Here is a 22,361-nt window from a genome sequence, read left to right on the forward strand (position 1 = left end):
TAATGCGGTTTTTGTTCTAACCATTGTGGGATCATGGTTCTTCTTGCTTCTTCTGTCTGCCCTCTGGTGGATGAGGCTAAGGCTTGTGCAAGCTTCCCGATGGGAGGTACTGATTGTGGGAAAAACTGGGTCTTGCTGTAGTGGACAGGGCTGTGCTCTTAATCCAATTATCTGCTGATGGGTGGGGCTGCACTCCCTCCTTATTAGTTTGGCCTGAGGTTACCCAGCCCTGGAGTCTAAAAGCCCTGCATGCATGTGTTCATGCTAAGTCGCTTCACTTATGTCCTATTCTTTGCAACCCCATGGACTGTAGCCCGCCAGGCTCCTCTGTCCATGGGATTCTCCAGGAAAGAAAACTGGAGTGGGTTGCCATATCCTCCTCCAGGTGATCTTCCCAACCCAGGGATCAAACCCACGTCTCTTCTGTCTCTCTCATTGGCAGGCAGGCTCTTTACCAGTAGAGCCACCTGAGAAGCTGCCATGGTAGGACTGATGGCAGCCTCCAAGAAGGCTCACACCAAGGGGCACCTCCTAGGACTACTGCTGCCAGTGCCCCCATCCCTGCAGCGAGCCACTGCTGATCCACAACTTTGCAGGAGACCCTCAAACACTAACAAGTAGATGTGGTTCAGTCTCCTGTGGGGTCACTGCTCCTTTCCCCTGGGTCCTGGGGCACGCAAGATTTGTGTGTGTGTACCCTCCTAGAGTGGAGTCTCTGTTTCCCCTGGTCCTGTGGGAGTCCTGTAATCAAATCCTGCTGGCCTTCAAAATCAGCTTCACTGGAGACTTCTAGTCCCTTTGCTGGGTACCCAGGCTGGGAAGCCTGACATAGGGCTCAGAACCTTCACAACAGTGGCAGAACTTCTTTGGTAATATTGTTCTCTAATTTGTGGGTTTCCCACCTGGTGGGTATGGGATTTGATTTGATCATGATTGTGCCCCTCCTGCCATCTTGTTATGGCTTCTCCTTTGTCTTTGGTTATGAGGTATCTTTTTTTGGCGGGTTCCAGCATCTTCCTGTTGATGGTTGGTCAACAGCTAGTTGCAATTTTGGTGCACTCACAGGAGGACTTGAGCACCCATCCTTCTACTCCGCCATCTTAAACCAGTCTCCCTCATGCATCTTTTTTAGGAAGGTGCTTGAAGGTGTGCTGTATCTCTCTGTATGTATATAAACACAGACAAGCACACACTTGCATGTAAAAGAATGAACTATGAATGAAGACATGGGCTACGAGGCACAGGAGATTTATTTCTAAAGAAAAGCAAAGGAAATGCCCTAGAAAATGGTGACGGGAGATCAGGATGCTTTCTCTGCCCCAGATACCAAGGACAACCAGGCCAGATTGATTGAAGCAGGGCAGAAGATTGTAGGAGAGAATTCTCAAGAAGGTGAAATTGACAGATAAGCTAACAGGAATGAACTTTCTAAAAGATGGCAACTGGCAGAGTTTGGGGTTGGATTATTGAGGCCTGCATGGAAATTTTAGCAAACAAAAAAAAAAAAAGAAGAAGAAGGGGAAAAAATGTGGTAGAGAGGGCTCACTCATTATCTGATGCGTCTTTTTCTCTGGACACATGGGAGGAATATATTTCCTTTCCCTCTTGCACTTAGAATCATATGACTATTTCTGGCCAATAAATTTGAGCAGAACTCACATGTGATAGTTTTAAAACACAGCCTAGATTTTTTTTTTTTTAATCTTCTTCCTATCAAGAGGTGGGTTATTTCTTACTGTAGCATAGTCTGGTCTATCTTGATTAATATGCAAGGTAATTATTGGGAAAAGAAATCATAGTTTGTTTCAGGGCTCAGCATTGAAAAGTTTACGTGGTCAGAATAACCAAATGCCAAGAAATGGTCTTTCTATAATTATGATATAATGATAAAGTATTGGCAGATTTGGGGAATAGGAAAAATAAGGATGTTCTATAAGTATGCAATTAACTTTGATGAAAATGTGAATTTAGAAAAAGAATAGAAAAGAACAACTTATTCTAATTTCTTGAAAATAAAAGCTGCATAATTTCAGATATAGAATGAAATGAGAAAAGGATAAACACCAACATAAATTATAAAATGTGGAGAGATATACAAAGTCACATGAAATGAAGCAATATTGAGAGAGTCATATGGAAACAGAAGTCACAAAATGGTAGGAGGATTATAACCCAAGAGAAAATGTTCTTTAGTTACATTAAATCACATAATGCATTATGTTACACGGAAGATCAAATATCACAAGACACTGTCATCATCTCATTTTTGTTCTGCAAAAGGATGCCAGAAAGTGTCAGAATAAGTGCTAGTCTTTTCTACACTTTCTGGTACCGTACCAAATGGAAAATAAGCATCTTTCATTATTACCTTACAGACACATGGTGAAGCTAAAACATTTCTCATTAATTTCTAAATAATTTGGATTTTCACATGACATGTCTACCATCTAGAATCCATTACAGAGGACAATTTGAATTACTACCAATTTAAATACAGTAGTTCTTTAGAAAAGGTGAATGATTTCACCTATATGTTTATAGTGTGTGCTGCTATTCAGCCCTCTTCTCCTCTGTTATTTGGCCTATTTCATGAATCCCCACTATAAATATCAAAAGGAGATAAGCTCTTTTTTATTTGCCTCTGTTACTGTCCCATTTGCTTAGTATTTGCATGCTGCCTGGGGATAGCCTTACAGAGTCTGAACTTACTAATTCAATTGTTTATTTATTTTCAACTTGCAATAGGCCTCACACATGTCCACTTTTGTTTTAGACACTAGGATACAGTGCACCAAAGACTGAAAAAAATCTTTGCTCTTGTGCAGCTTATTTTCTAATGAGGGGAGACAGGCTATAACCAAATAAGTTGGAAAAATTATATAGACATTAGAATGGGTTAATTACTAATAGAGGATACAAGGTGAGCAGACCATTCTGGGGGGGAGGGTGATAAGAAAACCTCACTATCATAAAATGATGATCTGTGGTAAAAGGGGGAAAAAAAAAAAAGATGGTCACAGGGGAATTAATTCCCATATTCAAAGAGAGAATGTGGCCATTGGGTATTGTCAATATTACATATAGCCTCCAACCACAAATTTGATTTTTGATGAAAAGACCTTGGAATTATACAAAGAAAGAGAATTTTAATATTTATATGTATGAAAAAAGATATCCTAAGTTATAAGCCCCAAGTTTCAGAAGTCATCCCTGGTAACTCAGACGGTAAAGAATCTTCCTGTAATGCAGGAGAACCTGGTTCAATCCCTAGGTCAGGAAGATCCCATGGAGAAGGGAACATCAACCCACTCCGGTATTCTTGCCTGGAGAATTCCGTGGACAGATGAGCCTGGCGGGCTACAGTCCATGGGGTTGCAAAGAGTTAGACACTACTAAAGCAACTTAACACATTTCAGGAGGCAAGAGCAGGGACAGTTAAAGTCAGTAATAATAAGAGGAGAGCGGGAGATGTGTTTTGGTCTCTTGAAAGCAGTCCTAAGGGCCTGGATTACAAGGCAAGTGAAGCAGGCAAATAAAGCATCAACACAATGACTATTCCCAGAAGGGCAATAGGAATGTAATGTCATGGTGAAAAAAGGCACTCCCAAAGCTATTGCATTTGTAGGCTGCTTGCTGCCAACAGCCTTTTGACATCAAAGTACTTCCATCTTCCAAATGCCTGTTTGGCAATTGGCAAAGCTGCAGGAAGGGCCTTTCCAGAATGGAACAACTGGCTCATTTTACCCAAGTAAAGTCAGCAAGTGTTCTATGTTTTGTTGCTTTTGTAAGAGGCTAGTGCACATCCTATAAAGTTCATAATAATAAAATACAAGATCTCATTCACACTTGGTTGCATTGCCCATATATTAAGTAACTCTATAAATATAAGCAAACTCCAGTGCTCTCAATTTAATTTGTCTATATATATTTCAGGAAAAGAAATTAGAGAGAATGATTAAACAGTTTAAAATGTTTACATAAACAAGACAACCTTTTTCCTTTTCTATTCTAAAGTTAATATACATATAGGAATAAATTTTGAGATGAATGGATAAAGAAAATGTGGTATATACATACAATTGAAAATCATTCCGCCATAAAAAAGAAAAAGAAACCTTGTCATATGCTGCAATAAGGATGAATCTTGGGAGCATTGTGTATTAATATATGAAATTGAGACGGGAGAGAAGTAGGCAGGTCACAATCTTTAAAAGAATGACATAGTCATTGAGGAGATGACATAAACTGGTTAGAACCAGCTAGGCCCAAGATTGCAGAAGATTTGACTCCAGTTGACTTTAAGCCTCATTTTATGCTCATTGTTATATAGTAGCATGCTAAATTGGAGAAGGCGATGGCACCCTACTCGCCTGGAAAACCCCATGGACGGAGGAGCCTGGTAGGCTGCAGGCCATGGGGTCTTTGAGGGTCGGACACAACTGAGCGATTTCACTTTCACTTTTCACTTTCATGCATTGGAGAAGGAAATGGCAACCCACTCCAGTGTTCTTGCCTGGAGAATCCCAGGGACGGTGGAGCCTGGTGGGCTGCCGTCTATGGGGTCGCACAGAGTCGGACACGACTGAAACGACTTAGCAGCAGCAGCAGCAGCAGCATGCTAAATGACATACCCACAGGTGCCATGAAAATTCCCAAACTCACCATAAAAGACCAAAAAGTGGGCAGTGGTCCAACTCCTGGAAATCCTTGTCCCTTCCCTGAAAGAATTGGAATAATCCTCCTACTTGTTAGCATATGTAATTACCCAGCCCATAAAAACTAACCATCCCATTTATACAGGGCCTCTTGACTTTTTAGATGGCCCACACTTCATCTCTGTAGTGTGTATCTCCCAGAAAAACTTGTTTTCACTTTACTATGGCTTACTCTTGAATTCTTTCCTGCCAAGGACACTTACTTGGTGGCCTGTCTCAGGGACTCACCTGAGACCTGGGACATGACTGTCCTCTTGCTCCCCATTTTCCTGCAGCAAAATAAGCCAGTCACAGAGGGACAAATACTGCATGATTCCACTTATATGAGGTATTTGCAGAAGTCAGACTCACAAATGCAGAAAGCAGAATGGTGGTTGTTAGGGCTGGGCATGGGGGAGAGAGTAGGAAATAAGAAATTGCTATTCAAAGAGAATGGAAGTATCAGTCATGCAAGATGAAAAAGTTCTAGAGAATCTGTTAGCAATCCCACTGCTGGGCATACACACCGAGGAAACCAGAATTGAAAGAGACACATGTACCCCAATGTTCATCGCAGCACTGTTTATAATAGCCAGGACATGGAAACAACCTAGATGTCCATCAGCAGAGGAATGGATAAGAAAGCTTTGGTACATGTACACGATGGAGTATTACTCAGCCGTTAAAAAGAATTCATTTGAATCAGTTCTGATGAGATGGATGAAACTGGAGCCGATTATATAGAGTGAAGTAAGCCAGAAAGAAAAACACCAATACAGTATACTAACACATATATATGGAATTTAGAAAGATAGCAATGACGACCCTGTATGCAAGACAGGAAAAAAGACACAGCGGTGTATAACGGACTCTTGGACTCAGAGGGAGAGGGAGAGGGTGGGATGATTTGGGAGAATGGCATTCTATCATGTATACTATCATGTAAGAATTGAATCGCCAGTCTATGTCTGACGCAGGATACAGCATGCTTGGGGCTGGTGCATGGGGATGACCCACAGAGATGTTATGGGGAGGGAGGTGGGAGGGGGGGTTCATGTTTGGGAACACATGTAAGAATTAAAGATTTTAAAATTTAAAAAAAAATAAAAATAAAAATAAAAATAAAAATAATTTAAAAAAATAAAATAAAATAGAGAATCTGTTGTACAACATTGTGCTTAGAGTTAACAATACTGTATACTTTAAAGTTGTTAAGAGAGTAAATCTCATGTGTTTTTTACCAAAATTTTTTTTAATGAATGAATTTTGGCTTCATAAAGCTATGTTGAAAGTTTATGTTTGTAACTTTGTTTTGCATCATTCTTTCCTACAAAATATCTGTAGCATCTATCAATCAGATCTTTGGTTGCCAGCAGCAAATCAATTTGAGGACTTTAATAAAAAACAAAAGCTACTGGAAGCATGTCTGAGTCACAGAGCCTTGACAGGATAGCTGGGGACCAGGCTTGGAATGAACCCAAAGATCCCATGGCGAGAACCATAAGAGGCCAGTGTGGTCCCCATGATACTGTTGCCCCTTTTTTTTGCCTTTTCACCCATTGCCATAAGAAACCCTGAATGGACAGTTGGCAGTCTCAGCTACAAATTCAATAGAAGTGTCACGAGGTTCTTTAGTGAAAGCGTTTCTCCCTTGGATGCTAAAACCTTTATATCAGCAGAGTTCAGAGTCACAGAGATTAGAAGCAACAAAAAATGTTAGTGACTCATTAAGTGTAATTGTAAAAGGTACCGTCACCCCACTTTTACCCTTTGTTTCCCATACCACAGCATCTTTTTATAGGGAAAAAATCACTACCTATTGTATTCCTCACTAGCTTAGAACATATACATCCTGAAGGATCATGCTAAAATTTTACAGGGTGTCAACTCCTGGGCATGAGCGTAACTGAATTTTTTTTTTAGTTAAAGTTGATTTACAGTGTTAGTTTCAGGTGTACAGCAAGTTGATTCAGTTTTTTTATGTGTGTGTGTCGGAGGGGGGTGGGGTGGGGGTTGTGTGTGTGTTCTTTTTCAGATTCTTTTCCACTTAGATTATTGTAATGCATATTGAATATTTTGTTTACTTTTGGCTGTGCTGGGCCTTTGTTGCTTTGCCCAGGCTTTCTCTAGTCGTGGCAAGCAGAGGCTACCTTTTGTTGCAGCGCACAGGCTCCTCATTGCAGTGGCTTCTCTTGTTGCCAAGCACAGGCTCTAGGTACATGGGCTTCAGTAGTTGTAGCATGTGGGCTCAGTAGTTGAGGCACATGGGCTTGGTTGCTCCTCGGCTTGTGGAATTTTCCTGGACCAGGGATTGAATCCATGTCCCCTGCATAGCAGGCAGATTCTTATCCACTGTGCCACCAGGGAAGTTTATCTAAACAAATAGATAAACTTTTTATTTATCTATTATATATATGTGTGTGTGTGTATCTGTTAACATAATTGGATCTTAATAATCCATTCCACAGTTTTATAGGTGTATGCCTCTAGGCGATAGTGACATAAGATCATCAGATCTTATGGAATCAGGCCATTTCTTCCTCTGTTAACTGAAACCTTTTGGTCTGTAGCAAAGTGTGAGATATCATGACTTTGTATAAGGCATTCCATAAGTTCATGGATGGTGGTGCTAGCATGGCTTGAGTCCACGTTAAATGTCTTTTACACTGAGAACATATCAGTGTCCCCTTTTGGATGGTTTTCCCAGGTAAGGTACCATATTCAAGATACCATTAACTGCTAGAAAATTGAGTATTAAGCTATTAAAGTTGAGATACAAGAAAGTCTGTGTTGAGCCCAGTCAGCCTGCTACCACGATCACTTTGAGTTCAAAATAGGATAAAAATACTGACTGATGAGTGTAGGACAGGACATTTTGTTTAGCCGATTATTAAGAACTCCTTCACAGAGGAGGCTTTTGGTAAATATTGACATTGGATACAGTATTTGCATACTCAAAACCCATCCACACATCCCAAATATCCTTATTATCAATCTTCTGATTTTGTTTTTTCCAACATACCTAACCCTTAGCCTCTGCTCATGAATTGATGTAGGTCCTTAACATACACCTCTCCATCTCTTCCTCTGGTAAAAGTTCCTCTTTATGGAGGATTTCTCCTTTGGAAGAAATGGAAGGATTTCTCCTTTCCAGTATTGAGTGGAATTGATTGATGCAAACATATTATTTAGAGCCATCTGTAAGGCAGACTTGAATTTTTTTTCCTCTGATTATAGGGGAAATCCACATAAGCCCATAGGTTGAGAGGGTGTTGCAGAAGTAGACATGCTGGATGTGTGAGCTGTGTTGCTCCAGGTCCCCTCAGGTTCCACCTCTATCCCTGCCTGTATATATGACTTGGGTTTGATGACATAGTTCCTGCCTATGAATCAGAACACCTGGCTCTTGATGAGCACTCGGATTGCACAGACACCTGTTGTTTGTTAATCTCTATCAAAGCCAGGTTTTAAGCCAAGAACTGTTTCTCAAAAGCATAATAGCTCTTGACAAAGAGGGCATGTCTGTATTCTAAAATGTCATGCCTGTAATTGTCCAGTGAAACCTTCCCCAGGCTTTCTTTAAATCATTTATTCATTCAATGAGACTTTCAAAGCCCAGAAGGAAATAGATATAAAATAACATGCAAAAGATGTTGCTTAAAAAAAATTGTTGCTCTTCATTCCTTACAACTCTTGGATTCTTTACAGGAAGACCTATCTACCTAGTTCTTTTAGGGTTTATTCCCTGCCTCCTTAAAACACCTTTAAGACATTCTGAAGACCTAGGTGTCTCAACCCAAGAGAGGAACTTCCAGAGAAAGATAGATGCCCCCTCATCATCTCTGTAAGACCTGGTTCTCAAGTTCTGTTTTTCAATCTTGAGGCTTGTCTCTTCCCCTAAATAATTGACAGCAGGGATACCCAATTATTTTAGGGAAAACCCTACTTCTTAGGACAACTAATTCTGAATTTGAAGCCTAACTATATCAGATTTCTAAATCTAATATCCAGATACAAACTGGAGATCAAGTTATTATATTGAAAAAGGCAGATGTCCTATTGAGGCCTTTTATTTCAACTAATCATTAATAAGGGCTGTTTTATAGAATATGTTACATATATTTTGCTATTATTTTATTCTATGGAATGATTTGCTAGCCAGTATTCCAAATATGTTTTCAAAATTAAATACAGAGTGCTAGAATATATAGCATTTCCTACAGTGTAAGACATGCCTCTGCCTAATAGACAAGCATTTCAGTGTTGTTTTTTTAATTAATTAATTTGTTTTAATTGGAGGCTAATTACTTTACAATATTGTGGTGGTTTTTGCCGTACATCGACATGAGTCAGCCACGGGTGCAGATGTGTCCTCCAATCCTAAACAGTGTTGAGTTTTTAACCACAAAAGCATGTTGGTTTGGGCTTCCCTGGTGGCTCAAAGAATCCCCCTGCTCACTGAAGAGACATAGGTTCGATCCCTGACCCAGGAAGATCCCACATGCTGTAAAGCAACTAAGCCTACGTGCCACAACTATTGAGCCTGTGCTTGGAGCTCAAGAGCTGCAGCTTCGGAACTCACATGCCTCAACTACTGAAGCCCATGTACCCTAGAGTCCATGCTCAGCAACAAGATAAAGCACCTCAACAAGGAGCCCATGCACCGCTCCAGTCCCGACCGGCTGCAACTAGAGCAAGCCACATGCAGGAACAAAAACCCAGCAGAGTCAAAAGTAAACAATAAAAATAAATAAAATTGTTTTTAAAAGGCATATTGTTTTAAATTATACTGGTAGTAAATTAATTGGCGAAGGGAGAGTAATACAGACTTGGTTCTGAGTAAGTGAAAGCTTTCAGTCTAATATCAGCCTTATTTAGGTTTCCCTTAAGATACTACATGCTAAGTCACTTCAGTTGTGTTCGACTCTTTGCGACCCTATGGACCTTGACCTGCCAGGCTCCACTGTCCGTGGGATTCTCCAGGCAAGGATACTGGAGTAGATAGCCATTCCCTCCTCCAGGAGATCTTCCAGACCCAGAGATCAAACCCCTGTCTCTTAGGTATCCTGCATTGGCAGGTGGGTTCTTTACCACTAGCGCCACCTGGGGAGCACTGCACATCTGCCTAAAGTCCAGTGTATATAGATGAGCAGCAAAACAATAACAAATTCGTTATCCCTCAAAATTAAAAAAGAACAGCAACAACTTAAATGAACTGCACTATTTATAGCCTGCCAGTGGTAATAGGAGTGTGCTTCCCAGGCTGTGCTAGTGGTAAAGAGCTCACCTACAAATGCAGAAGTTGCATCTTCAGTCCTTGAGTCTGGAAGATCCCCTGGAGAAGGGTATGGCAACCTACCCCAGTATTCTTACCTGGAGAATCCAATGAACAGAGCAGCCAGGTGGACTGCAGTCCATAGGGTTACAAAGAGTTGAACATGACTGAAGCAACTTAGCACTCACACAATGATGGGGGAGTTTTTTCTTACTGTCTCCAACTGTATGGTACAGTAATCCTTGAAAGAGGTTTTTTTAAGCAGTCACTTAAGAGCCTCTCTATTAGGAATTCCAAGGAGAAGGGCAGGCAGGAGATATGCAGAGGGGAGGTAATCTTTCTTCAACAAATTGTACTTGTGGTATCCAGACTCTGAACTGAGCTGTGATTTCAGCAATAAGGATAAAGAAGGTATGTAAAGTTACTGACCCTTCACAAATATCTTTGGTGCCTCAGGCAAGTAACGGGAACACTTGCTTAAGGATGATCTAAATGCTTAAGATCACTGACAACTTGGGTAATTCCCTAACAGTGCAGTGTTTAGGACTCCATGCTTCCACTACAGGAGTCCCAGGTTTGATCCCTGGTCAGGGAACTAAGGACTTTCCAGGTGGCTCAATGGTAAAGAATCTACCTGCCAAGCAGGAGATACAGGCTCAATCCCTGGATTGGGAAAATCCCCTGGAAAAGGAAATGGCAACCCACTCCAGTGTTCTTGCCTGGGAAATCCCATGGACAGAGGAGCCTGGCCCGGCCACAGTTTGTGGGGTTGCAGAGTCAGATACAACTTAACGACTAAACCACCACCACCACGAGGGAACTAAGATTCTGCAAGCCATGTGGCTTGACCAAAAAAAAAAAAAAAAAAATCACTGACAACTTGGAAACTGAGACACTTATGTGATCTCTAGCTCGTACAACATTTAATACATTCCCTCTCCAATAAGATTAATTAATCCAATATAACAAATATTAAAGTACATCTATCACTTGTCAGGCAATTAGATACATAGATGGAATATGTTTAGCCCTCAGGAAAACATATTTGTTGTTATGTCTTCATTAAGTAGAAGACATACCAACAAATCCAATCAATACATTATGAAAATTGATAAATAATGGCAGTATGCCAAAGGTTCGATGGAGTTATTAGAGAAATACCTAAGAGAGGTAGAGGAGGAGAAGACAGTGACAAGGAAGGCTTTTTATATGATAGGCTTTTTAAACTGACTCTCTAAAGAAGAAATGGGAGTTTGCTAGGCAAAGAAAAGTGTAAAAGACATTCTAGGTAGAGAAAACAACATACATAAAGGCAAAAAATATAAAATGTATGGCCTTGCCATCTTGCCTCTTGATTTAGTCAGGAAACAGATGGCACACTTGAAAGGTTAACTGCAAAGAGTTTAATGAAGATGACTGTTTCCAGAAATGTGGGCCAAGTCAAGGGCACCAACAAAGAATGGTGAAGCATTCAGTGGGAAGCTATAATGACCTGGCCAGAGGGGCAGGGAAAGGGAATGAGACTGCCAGAACCTGCTGAGAGGCAGAGCCGTGGGAGAGGAACTACCCAACAGCAACCTCAACCAGAAGCAGAAGAAAACAACCACTACCAAATCACAGCCTGGCAGAGACAAAGTGAAAGTGAAGTCGCTCAGTCGTGTCCGACTCTTTGCGACCCTGTGGACTGTAGCCCACCAGGCTCCTGTGTCCATGGGATTCTCCAGGCAAGAATACTGGCGTGGGTTGCCATTTTCTTTTCCAGGGGATCTTCCCAACCCAGGGATCGAACCCAGGACTCCTGCATGACAGGCAGATGCTTTAACCTCTGAGCCACCAGGGAATCCTGACAGAGACAAAGGGAGGGGTAAAGACCCTGTCCTCCCTTTCCTCCAGTCTCCAGCAGACCCCCCTCCCGCTAGCTGAAACCCACTGCAGCCCAGAGGGCAAAGGGTTTTGAGAAAGCTGTAAAGGTTGGCCTTCTGAGGCCGGGAGAGCAGAGACTAGATCCGTAGAGGCCAATAATCATTAGTACATACATCTCAGATTCATATCCCGTGTCTGAACAATTTCCTGCTTCTTGAACAGGTATGGCTAACCCAGGACTAAACCTCTAACTGACATGACGAGTTTGCCCTTGTTTCTTCTTCCTTGACTGATATAAGGAGTAGCTTGTTGACCTAAATGATAGGAAAAGATTCTTAAGATCATTGCAACCTCTGCCCTGAACCAAAACTTTCTGTATACATCCTTTTAATCATGGTAATGTGATAATTATCCTATCAGATATTTAAAAATAAGTAATCCTGAGTGTGAGATGACATATAAGTGCTTATTTGTCTATCTAAAAATATCTACTTTAATATTGTCAGTGGATGAAACTGGCTTGCGTATTAGTTTCATAGAATCTTTTTGTTCACTTGAGACACTGCATGTTTGATTTATAAACTCTAGTCAAATCACATTTAAAGTATCTTCAGATTTTGTTATGGTGCTACATTGTTTGAAATAGAACAAGTTGTCCTTTTACAACCTTTTTTTCTATTTATTTTTCAGATCAATAACTCGATCTTATTACCGCAACTCGGTTGGTGGATTTTTAGTATTTGACATTACTAACCGACGATCTTTCGAACATGTGAAAGATTGGCTGGAAGAAGCAAAAATGCACGTACAGCCATTTCAGATTGTATTTCTGCTAGTGGGACATAAATGTGATTTAGCTTCACAACGTCAAGTTACAAGGGAAGAAGCTGAAAAACTGTCAGCAGACTGTGGTATGAAGTATATAGAAACCTCAGCAAAAGACGCTACGAATGTTGAGGAATCCTTCACTATCTTGACAAGAGACATATATGAACTTATTAAAAGGGGAGAGATTTGTATTCAGGATGGCTGGGAAGGGGTTAAAAGTGGTTTCGTTCCAAATACTGTGCATTCTTCTGAGGAAGCAGTAAAGCCCAGGAAAGAGTGCTTCTGCTGACTTCAAACATGCCAAAGAATTAAGAACAGATTGGGTGTCATTTCAGGATAAATACCAACATTAACAACAGAATGATATGATGAAAGCATTTAAAAAAGTTATAAACCCATGCTAATGCTGTTTTGTAAGGTATTTAATTCAGAGCAATATGCTAACTTGTTAAACTACCAGATTGGTATTTTGCTAAATTATCAAGCAAAGCAGACAACATTTTCTGGAAACTGGAGTGTCTACATAATTGCCTTCATTCTCATTTTGTTAGCATATGACTGACCATAATATCCAAATATGTCAATATTACTCATGTTTCTTGATAGTTTGAAATGGATGTTTTATGCACACATATAATCTATTGAAAAGATTTTATCAGGAATTACATTCTCTAGCATTAATTAATATTAAATAGTAAAGTGGATTTAAAAGTGCACTGTTCATTTACAAAGTAAACAATCTCAGAGTTATTAACTAGGCCTAAAATAACAATTTCTTGCTTAAAGTGGCAGGTTTGTAACCATTCTCTGAAATATTCTCCCTTAATTTTGCTTGAACATGAAAAGATAAGTTTTATATTAATTTTTGTTCTCTCATTTATTGCTCCTGAAAATTTTATGTTTTATAGAGACATCTAAGAATCTCAGCAAAATATTTTATTATAAATATTTGTAAAAATCAAAATGAAGGATCACTATCAGCAAATGTTTTGTTTTTGTAGTATACTGTCCTTAATAGGAAAAATGAATTTATATACTGATGACATTTTCAAAGAAAAGTAAATCCAGTCTACCTTGAGCTATTGTGAAAATTATCAATATAGGTAAGTGTAGAATATTTTTAATAATTGCTTTTTATGTTCAAGTGAATTTCCAAATTTCCCCATTTTCAATACAAGGAAAGTGTAGAAAATATTTTAGGGGGCAAGAAAAATTGACTAGATGTTTGAAATAACATTCACATCAGTAAAAGTAAAAATAAAATAATGAGTTAAGGGTATAAGATAATGTTTGAGCTTCCTAATTTTAACTTGTTAATTAAATCCCCCTCCTGAAAGGGACATTTTTATGACAATGTCAAATATTTTATAATATATGTTTCTATTCTGTTCTGTAAACCATTCTTGATCACAAACTGCTTTTTGGGATCATAAGGTCTTTACTGTTTAACTGTAGTTGCTTCATTTGTTTGAAAACCAAATTTGTATAGTAGAAAGAATATTTAATGAGAAATCAGAAAACCTGGTCTAAGCTTGCCTTTGCTTTCCAGCATTCATACATGAGTAAGTAACAACTTCTGTTAGTTTTCTCATCTGTAAAACAAGGCTAATGACCTCATTAATTGTATTTCATGGAATTATTTTGGGAATCCAGTGAATCATGTAGAAAAGTTTTGTGAGTGGAGAAAGAATTATACAAATGTGAGATCAATATCAACTGCTGATGGGCATACTATTATGTTTACAATGGATGAGAATTTTTCCCATGTTATCTTCCTTCCCTCCCACACAGAAGGAGCAAAGAAGGTGTATGCTTTCATGGACCTGGCACAGTTCTTGGCTTGATATATTTCTGTAGACTGTTACCCTGAAACTCCGCTCCTCTAAAGTGGAAATGTTAGGCAAGAAAATCCCACGAGACTTAATTCAGTCAAAAGTCATGTTTGAATGTGGTTTTTGTGCCTCTTTGAATGTTTAAATACTAGTACCTTTCTAGATTAATGTAAGTATTTTTATAGTGCCTGTAGAGACTGTGAATTATACCATTGCTATAATTTTTTTAATGTATTGTAAATGTTTTCTTGGTATCCTTGGATTAATTTTACTTGAGTAAGTTCAAACTATAACTGGGCAGATAAGACAATACTGTCACCCGAAAAGTGAAGTAGTCTCTTTTTATTGTTATAATTTAAAATCTTATAATTTTCATCAGTTCAAAGTAGCATAAACTCACATAGTGAATACTTAACAGTAAAGTACAGTTATTTGTGGCTATTTGTAAAGTTAAACAGCTAAAATATAAACTGTGATTTAACTTTCAGTGGATACCCTTTGTAATACTAATGTTGGTACAGCACTCATGTTTGGTCAAAGCGTATGATGTGTTCCAAGATTTAGAATCAAGTTAAGAAATCAAAAGAAACAAATGGGAATGCAGGGCCCCATAAAGCTGATACTTAGCAGAATCACACATAAGCAGAAGCAAGCATCAAAGTGTAATTCTTATATCTTGGTTGATATTCTTTCCATAATCATGCTGTGTCAGGGTGTGTGTGTGTGTGTGTGTGTGTGTGTGTGTGTTGAATAAAAGGGGAAATGTCATCTAACAGAATCTACAAAGTCTAAAATTGGGCTAAATCGTTATATTATAGAGGAGCTGAAATTTTTGAGTTCTTATACCAGATTGCCAAATATCTTTATAACCTTAGCCAGATATCTTTATCTATTTATCTGCCTATCTCCCTATACATATAAGTAACTGACCTATTTTCTTACACATCATTATGTAGCATATGGATAATAATGCCAATGTAGTAAAGATATTAGCTCCAGGCAAAATATTTTGACTAAGGTTCTTATAAATCAAAAATACTCGATTTTACATTAGAATTATATAATTTAATACTTAATTTAAACCTTACTTAAATTAAAATCTTTAAAATGAACAATGTAGCTAATTTAATAATTAGCTAATTATTAAATATTTTAAATGTGATTACAAAGAAATGAAAAACTATCCAATCATATAACAAATTTGTCCCTGAATTTGCTCATCTTGAGTATTATTAACCCTTTCAGGGCATGTAGTGATATGTTTCATTAAATGGTTAAGCTTAAGCCAAAATGATTATGTAATTGGAGTGTGGAGTGTGTAAATGTGGCCTTTATATACACGGTAGTAACAAACAAGAGTTTTTGAGCCTGGAAATTTGGGAGTTTACTCTAGGTTTCCCAAAGCTTCAAAGCAATTTCGGTTTGTTTGTTTGGTTGGTTAGTTGGTTTGATTTGGTAGCAATCAAAGCAGTCATTTCTATTATTGTTAAGATAACTTTAGCAGTCTTTTTATCCAACTTTACATCATGAAAAAACTGAATCTGTGAATTAATAAAATCATCTTAGTGCTGCTTTTGTCAGATTTTATATTGCCATTGGTTAAATTAAGAACAAAGCTTCAGGCTTCCTTGGTGGTCTAGTTGGGTTAAAAGTCTGCCTTGCGCTGCAGGGGACACTGATTCCATCCCTGATCCAGGAAGATCCCACATGCCTCAGGGCAACTAAGTCCATGTGCCACAACTACTGAACCCACACTCTAGAACCTGCAAGATGCAATTACTGAGCGCAAGCTCCTCAACTTCTGAAGCCCTTGTTTCCCAGACCCTGTGCTCCACAAGAGAGCTACCAAAATGAGAAGCCCACACACAACAGCTAGAGAGTAGCCCCTGCTCACCTCAACTAGAGAAGGCTTCATGCATGGTAATGAAGACCTAGCAAAGCCAAAAATAAATACGTAAATGAAATTATAAAAAGAAGAACACAGTTTCCTTTGACTTTGTGAAATAAAATTCACAGATAAGGCAAGATAAGAAAAATCTAAACAAAAGAATTCTCTGCCCTTTGGCCTCCTCTCTCCCCCACTGTGCATCAACCAAATCTCTTTCATCAGCAGGAATACCTGCTCAATCATTAAGAGCACCATTGGCCAAGCATCAAAAAGACAACTCCTTAAAAGATAACATTCCTTCTTGGTCTTGTAAAGGATCACATAACCTACCATGATGACACTTAGACCTGGATTATGTAAACTGTCACTAATGATATGTCATTTGATGTATAGCCTTCTGTCTCAAAAAACTATATAAACTGTGCCTTGACTTATAACAAGTAGAATAGTTCTCAGAGCTTTCTGAGATATACTTCCCAGGTTTTATTTCTCAAATTCGGCTCAAATAAAAATTTCCAATTCTTTCTTAGGTCGACTGAATAGTGTTTCTTCTACAACTTAAAAGAGTGCACTCTATTTCCTTAGTTATGACATAGAAGCATTCAAAAGACTAAAGACCTATTTGATAAGCTAATTCATTTGTTCCCCAATAACTGCCCGAAGAGATTCAGTTGGAAATGCAAAGGAAATCATTAAGAAAAAATAAAGACTATTAAGGCTTTAAAGTTAGATTCTTAGTATTTTAAAATAGTAGAATGCATTCCCAATCAGAACCTACTTTTGGATATTCCACAGCTGATAAACAACCATCTCTGCTTCAGAATCTTTCTAAATTTGTTTTCTCACTAAACTTTCCTGAGCAACTGATCTTAAAATAACTAACAAACTGTTCTCCTGAACCTGAATGAACTGCTAAATGACTTGGTATTTCCAAAATCTTAGTAACACATGAGTGATGAGCTATGACAATCTAATCAATTACTATACAATCTAATTCACATCATTTTGATATAGAATAAATATAAAAGAAAAAATTTAAAGATACTAAAAAACTGGTGTTCCTTGTTGGTATGTCTCTGGGTAAATTTTTCATCATTTTTTTAATAGTGCCTAAAACATTATCTATGTGACATTCAGTGACTATTAATTGATGATTATTGTGCTGAGTTAATCCTATTTAATGTGGGATCCGTATACTTAGTTTTAGTTTATATATTCCATGGAGGAACAAACATGTTTGCTACAATTTCTCTTGCAATTTTTTCAGAATGACAGCCAATGGAAGAAAGATATGGCATAAAGTTTTTGAAGTATGTTATTTTATTTTATTTTATTTTTTTTAATTTTAAAATCTTTAATTCTTACATGTGTTCCCAAACATGAGCCCCCCTCCCACCTCCCTCCCCATAACATCTCTGTTATTTGACTTTAAATAATGAATAAAAAGAATGGAATGAGAACTCATTGTCACATGATTGTTACATTATCTATTTTTAGTACGCCATCTTTAGCAGTGCTTTTAAAGCAGAAGCAACTACTAAATACATGTGTATATTTATTCACAAGTGAAGTATGAATAAGAATCTGAGATCTGAAATCTCTAATATATTACATAATACCTTGATGGAGTGTGGGGTAGAACAGTATAATCAAGCATTAACATATATGCAGCAAAATGTATGAATATTCACACTAAAAAGACAAGTTTGTCAATAACCAGATCAGGTCAAATTTTTGTTGCCAAATGAGTTATCAAAAGAATTTATGATTTTCAGAGTTTTTTGGATTTCAGAATTGCAGAAAAGGGAACATGATCATCCACCTCGCTTTAACAGATACTTCAGAATTTGTGACTTTTTTGTAGTTGGTTCATCTTTGTCATGCTTCAGCCTCTCACGTAGTAGGAACTTATTAGATTTTGAATTGAGCTGTTAAACCACACAAAATTTTCTTAACTTCAGCATACAAAACAGTTTTACATGTAAAATATTTACAACAATGATTGGTACATAGTAAGCACTTGATAAATGTCACCTATAATTTTTATTTTATTTTTAGGATAATTCTTTTAACTACAAACTTGCCATGAAGCCAGTTTTAATCCCTGTGATGTGCCAGGAACTAATTGTTAATAATGGCTATCTTACTGGTCTGATTCTTGGAGTCAGGGAAGAACGCTCTAACAAGGATTGTTGGCGATCCCAGCATCTGACCAGATGGACAGGTGCTTGAATGATCAGAGGCCATCATGTCTCTAAAGCAGTTCTGGGAAGTCATCTCCAGGAACAGTGCACATGCACTCTGTGCTAAGAACTGTAGGTCAAAGGATTAGACTTCTTAGTTATATATAAAATGGTTATCAGCATTGTTTTTTAAAAGATATTTTGGTAACAGCTTTATTGACTTAGTTTACATACAAAACCCACTTAAGATGTACAGTTAAATGGTTTTTAGTACACTCAAAATTGTGCGGTCATCACTGCAATCAGTTTCAGAACATTTGTGTTACCTGAAAAAGGAAATTCTGTACTCTCTAGCTGTCACTCCCAATACCCTCCCCACCCCACACTACCAGAGTCCTAAACAAACGCTAATCTACTTTGTGTCCCTATATTTGCCTACAGTGCACATTTCATATAAATGGAATAGTATAATATGTGGTCTTTGATGACTGACTTCTTTCAATTAGCATGTTTCTAAGGTAGTACCATCATTTTGGGCTTCCCTGATGGCTCAGACTGTAAAGAATCTGCCTACAATGTAGGAAACCTGGGTTTGATCCCTGGATCAGGAAGATGCCCTGGAGAAGGAAATGGCAACCCACTCCAGTATTCCTGCCTGAAGAAGTCCATGGACAGAGGAGCCTGGCAGGCTGTGGGGTCGCAAACAGTCAGACAGACTCGACTGAGCGACAAATACACACACATTTTAACAGAAGTGTCCCCATTATGTAATGAATACTAGCTAATTGTACAAAATTTGGAAAATATAGAAAAATAGAGTGGTGACAGAAGAATCACTGTTAGACCTATTTCTGAAAATAATTATGTCAATATTTAATTTATTTCCTCTTAGTAATGTAAAAAGAAATATATATATATAAGAAGGGAGATACATAAAGTAGAAAATGAAAGACTCCTTTTATCCTAGGTCAATTCTATTCTCCTTGAAGAGAAAATAACTGTTCACAATTTTATGTGTATCCTTCATGTCATTTTCTTATGTATTTACACATGCTATACACACATATACAGTGGAGGAGGGACTACATAAATGAAATTCACTTACATTATTCTGTTACTTGCTTTTTACACATAATAAGGATCTTGGAAATCTCTTTCTGTTGACATACATTGATTTTTCTCTTTGACGGCTTCATAGAGTACCACAATATAAAGGGAATTATCATATCTACTTTTAATAGAAATTTATATTACTTCCAATTTTTCTACTATAAATAATGTAAAATGAACATATCAGTGAACATATTTTGGTGCAAATGTGTGGGTAGTTTATATGATAGATTCCTAAAAGTGTCCTTGCTCGGTCAAAGGGCATTGCACATTTTTCAGTAGCTGTTGCCAGATTTCATTTAAAAAGAAGTCAATGATAGTCTCAAAAAAGAAAGTAAAACAACATCTGTTGGTAATTCCCTGGAAGTCCAGCAGTTAGGACTCAGCACTTCCGCTGCAAGGGCCTGGGTTCAGTCCCTGGTTGGGGAACTAAGCTACATGGCACAAACTGCATGACACAGCCAAAAAAATTTGTTCCCCTCACATCTTTATTAATACTAAATACTGGAAAAAAAATTTTTCTCATTTTAATTTGCATTTTTCTGTCCTGAGGCTGAGCAGCCTTCATAAATTTATTGATCATTGATTTTTTTCTTTGGTGAATTGCCTACTGATATTCTTTTTTAATTGGATTATTAGAATTTTTCTTACTGTTTTTTAAGTAAAGCTTTCTTTAGAAAAGAAATTATAGAAATAGAAAATTAGAAAAAATAGAAACTATTTGTTTTTAATTGATTTTGGCTGCTCTGGGTCTTCATTGTGGCACATGGACTTCTCTAGTTGCAGGGCATGGGCTTAGCTACAGTATGTGGAACCAGGGATGGAACCCGAACCCCCTGCACTGGGAGCACAGACCCTTACCCTGAACCACCAGGGAAGTCTTTTGTTTTGTATGTTGAAGTTACTTTCTTCCAACCAGTTACTACTTGCTTGTGGTATCTTTGGAGAAGGAAATGGCAACCCACTCCAGTACTCTTGCCTGGAGAATCCCATGAATGGAGGAGCCTGGTAGGCTGCAGTCCATGGGGTCACTAAGAGTCAGACACGACTGAGTGCCTTCACTTTCATGCATTGGAGAAGGAAATGGCAACCCACTCCAGTGTTCTTGCCTGGAGAATCCCAGGGACGGGGGAACCTGGTGGGCTGCCGTCTGTGGGGTCACACAGAGTCGGACATGACTGATGCGACTTAGCAGCAGCATGGTATCTTTCGTTGTAAAATTTTTGTTTTCTTTTGTGTTTTCTAGAATTTCTGTCTTGGGTAGAAATTTCTTCCCTGACCCCAAGTTATAAGATACTCTCCTACATTTTGCTTTTGATGTTTATTCTTTTACATATCAGAACTTAACCTATACATGATGGTATGACATAGGAATTTATTTCTGAATATTTAGTCTAAATAATCCATTGTTCCAATGTCATTCCTTCCTTTGTCCAAACATTTGAATTGCCATCTTTATCACATAGATTTACATTTCTATATTTTAGCACTGTCTATGTCTATACAAAAGTTGTTTCCAGACTTCAGTTTCATCGATTATTGTTCTATTGTTGAGCTTACCACATTTTCATTTACTGAATTTTTAAAATATAGGTGTCACAATGACTAAATCAGTTGTTCTCAGTCCTTCCCACATCCACCAACATCCAGAATCTGGTGTCTAAGTACTATTTTGCACTGAAAAGAGCCAGGGCTCTCTTATGACATGCCTGATTCTTGGTCTGGAGCCGGAAATGAACAAAATGACCCTGGGTTGTTGTCACATCAGAAAGTAAAAAAGCTATCAAAGAATACTGTGGACATAGCAAAGAGACTTGGAAGCAAATCTGAAGAGGCTAAAACTAGGACAATATGAGTGACACCATGAATAATAGTGTAAGTGAGTAAGTGAAGTCACTCAGTAGTATCCAACTCTCTGCGACCCCGTGGACTGTAGCCTACCAGCCTTCTCCGTCCGTGGGATTCTCCAGGCAAGAATACTGGAGTGGGTTACCATTTCCTTCTCCAGGGGATCTTCCTGACCCAGGGATTGAAGCCGGGTCTCCTGCACTGGAGGCAGACACTTTAACCTCTGAGCCACCAGGGAAGAATAATAGTGTAGTAAAATATTTTAAAATCTGTGAGTTAAAATGATAGAAAAACTCAATGTATAATGAAAGGAGTCACTCATGCTTCTATTTTGTGATTCCCAGACCCATGTATTCCAGATATAGGGAAACTATAGCATATAATTGTCTCTGATTCAGTGTGCTGTAGTCCATGGGGTCGCAAAGAGTCAGACACAACTGAGCAACTGAACTGATTCAAAGCATATACTTCATTCTTTAATATTGAACCTCATCCTTAGATTTTATCTCCTATATGACTCTGTAACTGAGTGTTCAGCAAGCCATTTTACTTTTCAGGTAGGCCAACTGCTTCTGGATAATGAGGTGTTCAGGAAGACCAAATAATTCTGTAAGCATGAACCCAGTGCTGTACTTTGCTGTGAAGTTAGTTCCTTGATCAGACCCAAAGCTATAAGGGAATCTTTTGAGTTCAAGTATGGCCATGAAGCCAAAAGCATTGCAGACAGTGAAGGTAAAACCATACTCAATATGTACCTATTCCCATGTGGACAAATCTCCATACCTTTCATGACTGTAAAGGTCCAATGTGATTATCCTTCAATGAGTGCTCAGTCCCTGT

At 38.3% G+C, this 22,361-nt stretch overlaps 1 protein-coding gene and 1 non-coding gene across 2 annotated transcripts in view; one reads left to right on the forward strand and one right to left on the reverse strand.

Annotated features, from left to right (window-relative positions):
* RAB39A (RAB39A, member RAS oncogene family) overlaps positions 1 to 12,949 on the forward strand; it is a 32,108-nt gene extending 19,159 nt beyond the window's left edge. Inside the window, exon 2 of the mRNA XM_068989328.1 lies at positions 12,523 to 12,949. Within this exon, the coding sequence (XP_068845429.1) occupies positions 12,523 to 12,949 (427 nt within the window). The remainder of the gene's footprint in view (positions 1 to 12,522) is intronic.
* TRNAD-GUC (transfer RNA aspartic acid (anticodon GUC)) lies at positions 11,738 to 11,809 on the reverse strand. The gene has a single exon. It is a non-coding gene; the product is annotated as a tRNA-Asp (tRNA).
* Positions 12,950 to 22,361: the final 9,412 nt, after the last annotated feature.

Source organism: Capricornis sumatraensis, chromosome 16, assembly GCF_032405125.1.
Source record: "Capricornis sumatraensis isolate serow.1 chromosome 16, serow.2, whole genome shotgun sequence".
NCBI classification, from domain to species: domain Eukaryota; kingdom Metazoa; phylum Chordata; class Mammalia; order Artiodactyla; family Bovidae; genus Capricornis; species Capricornis sumatraensis.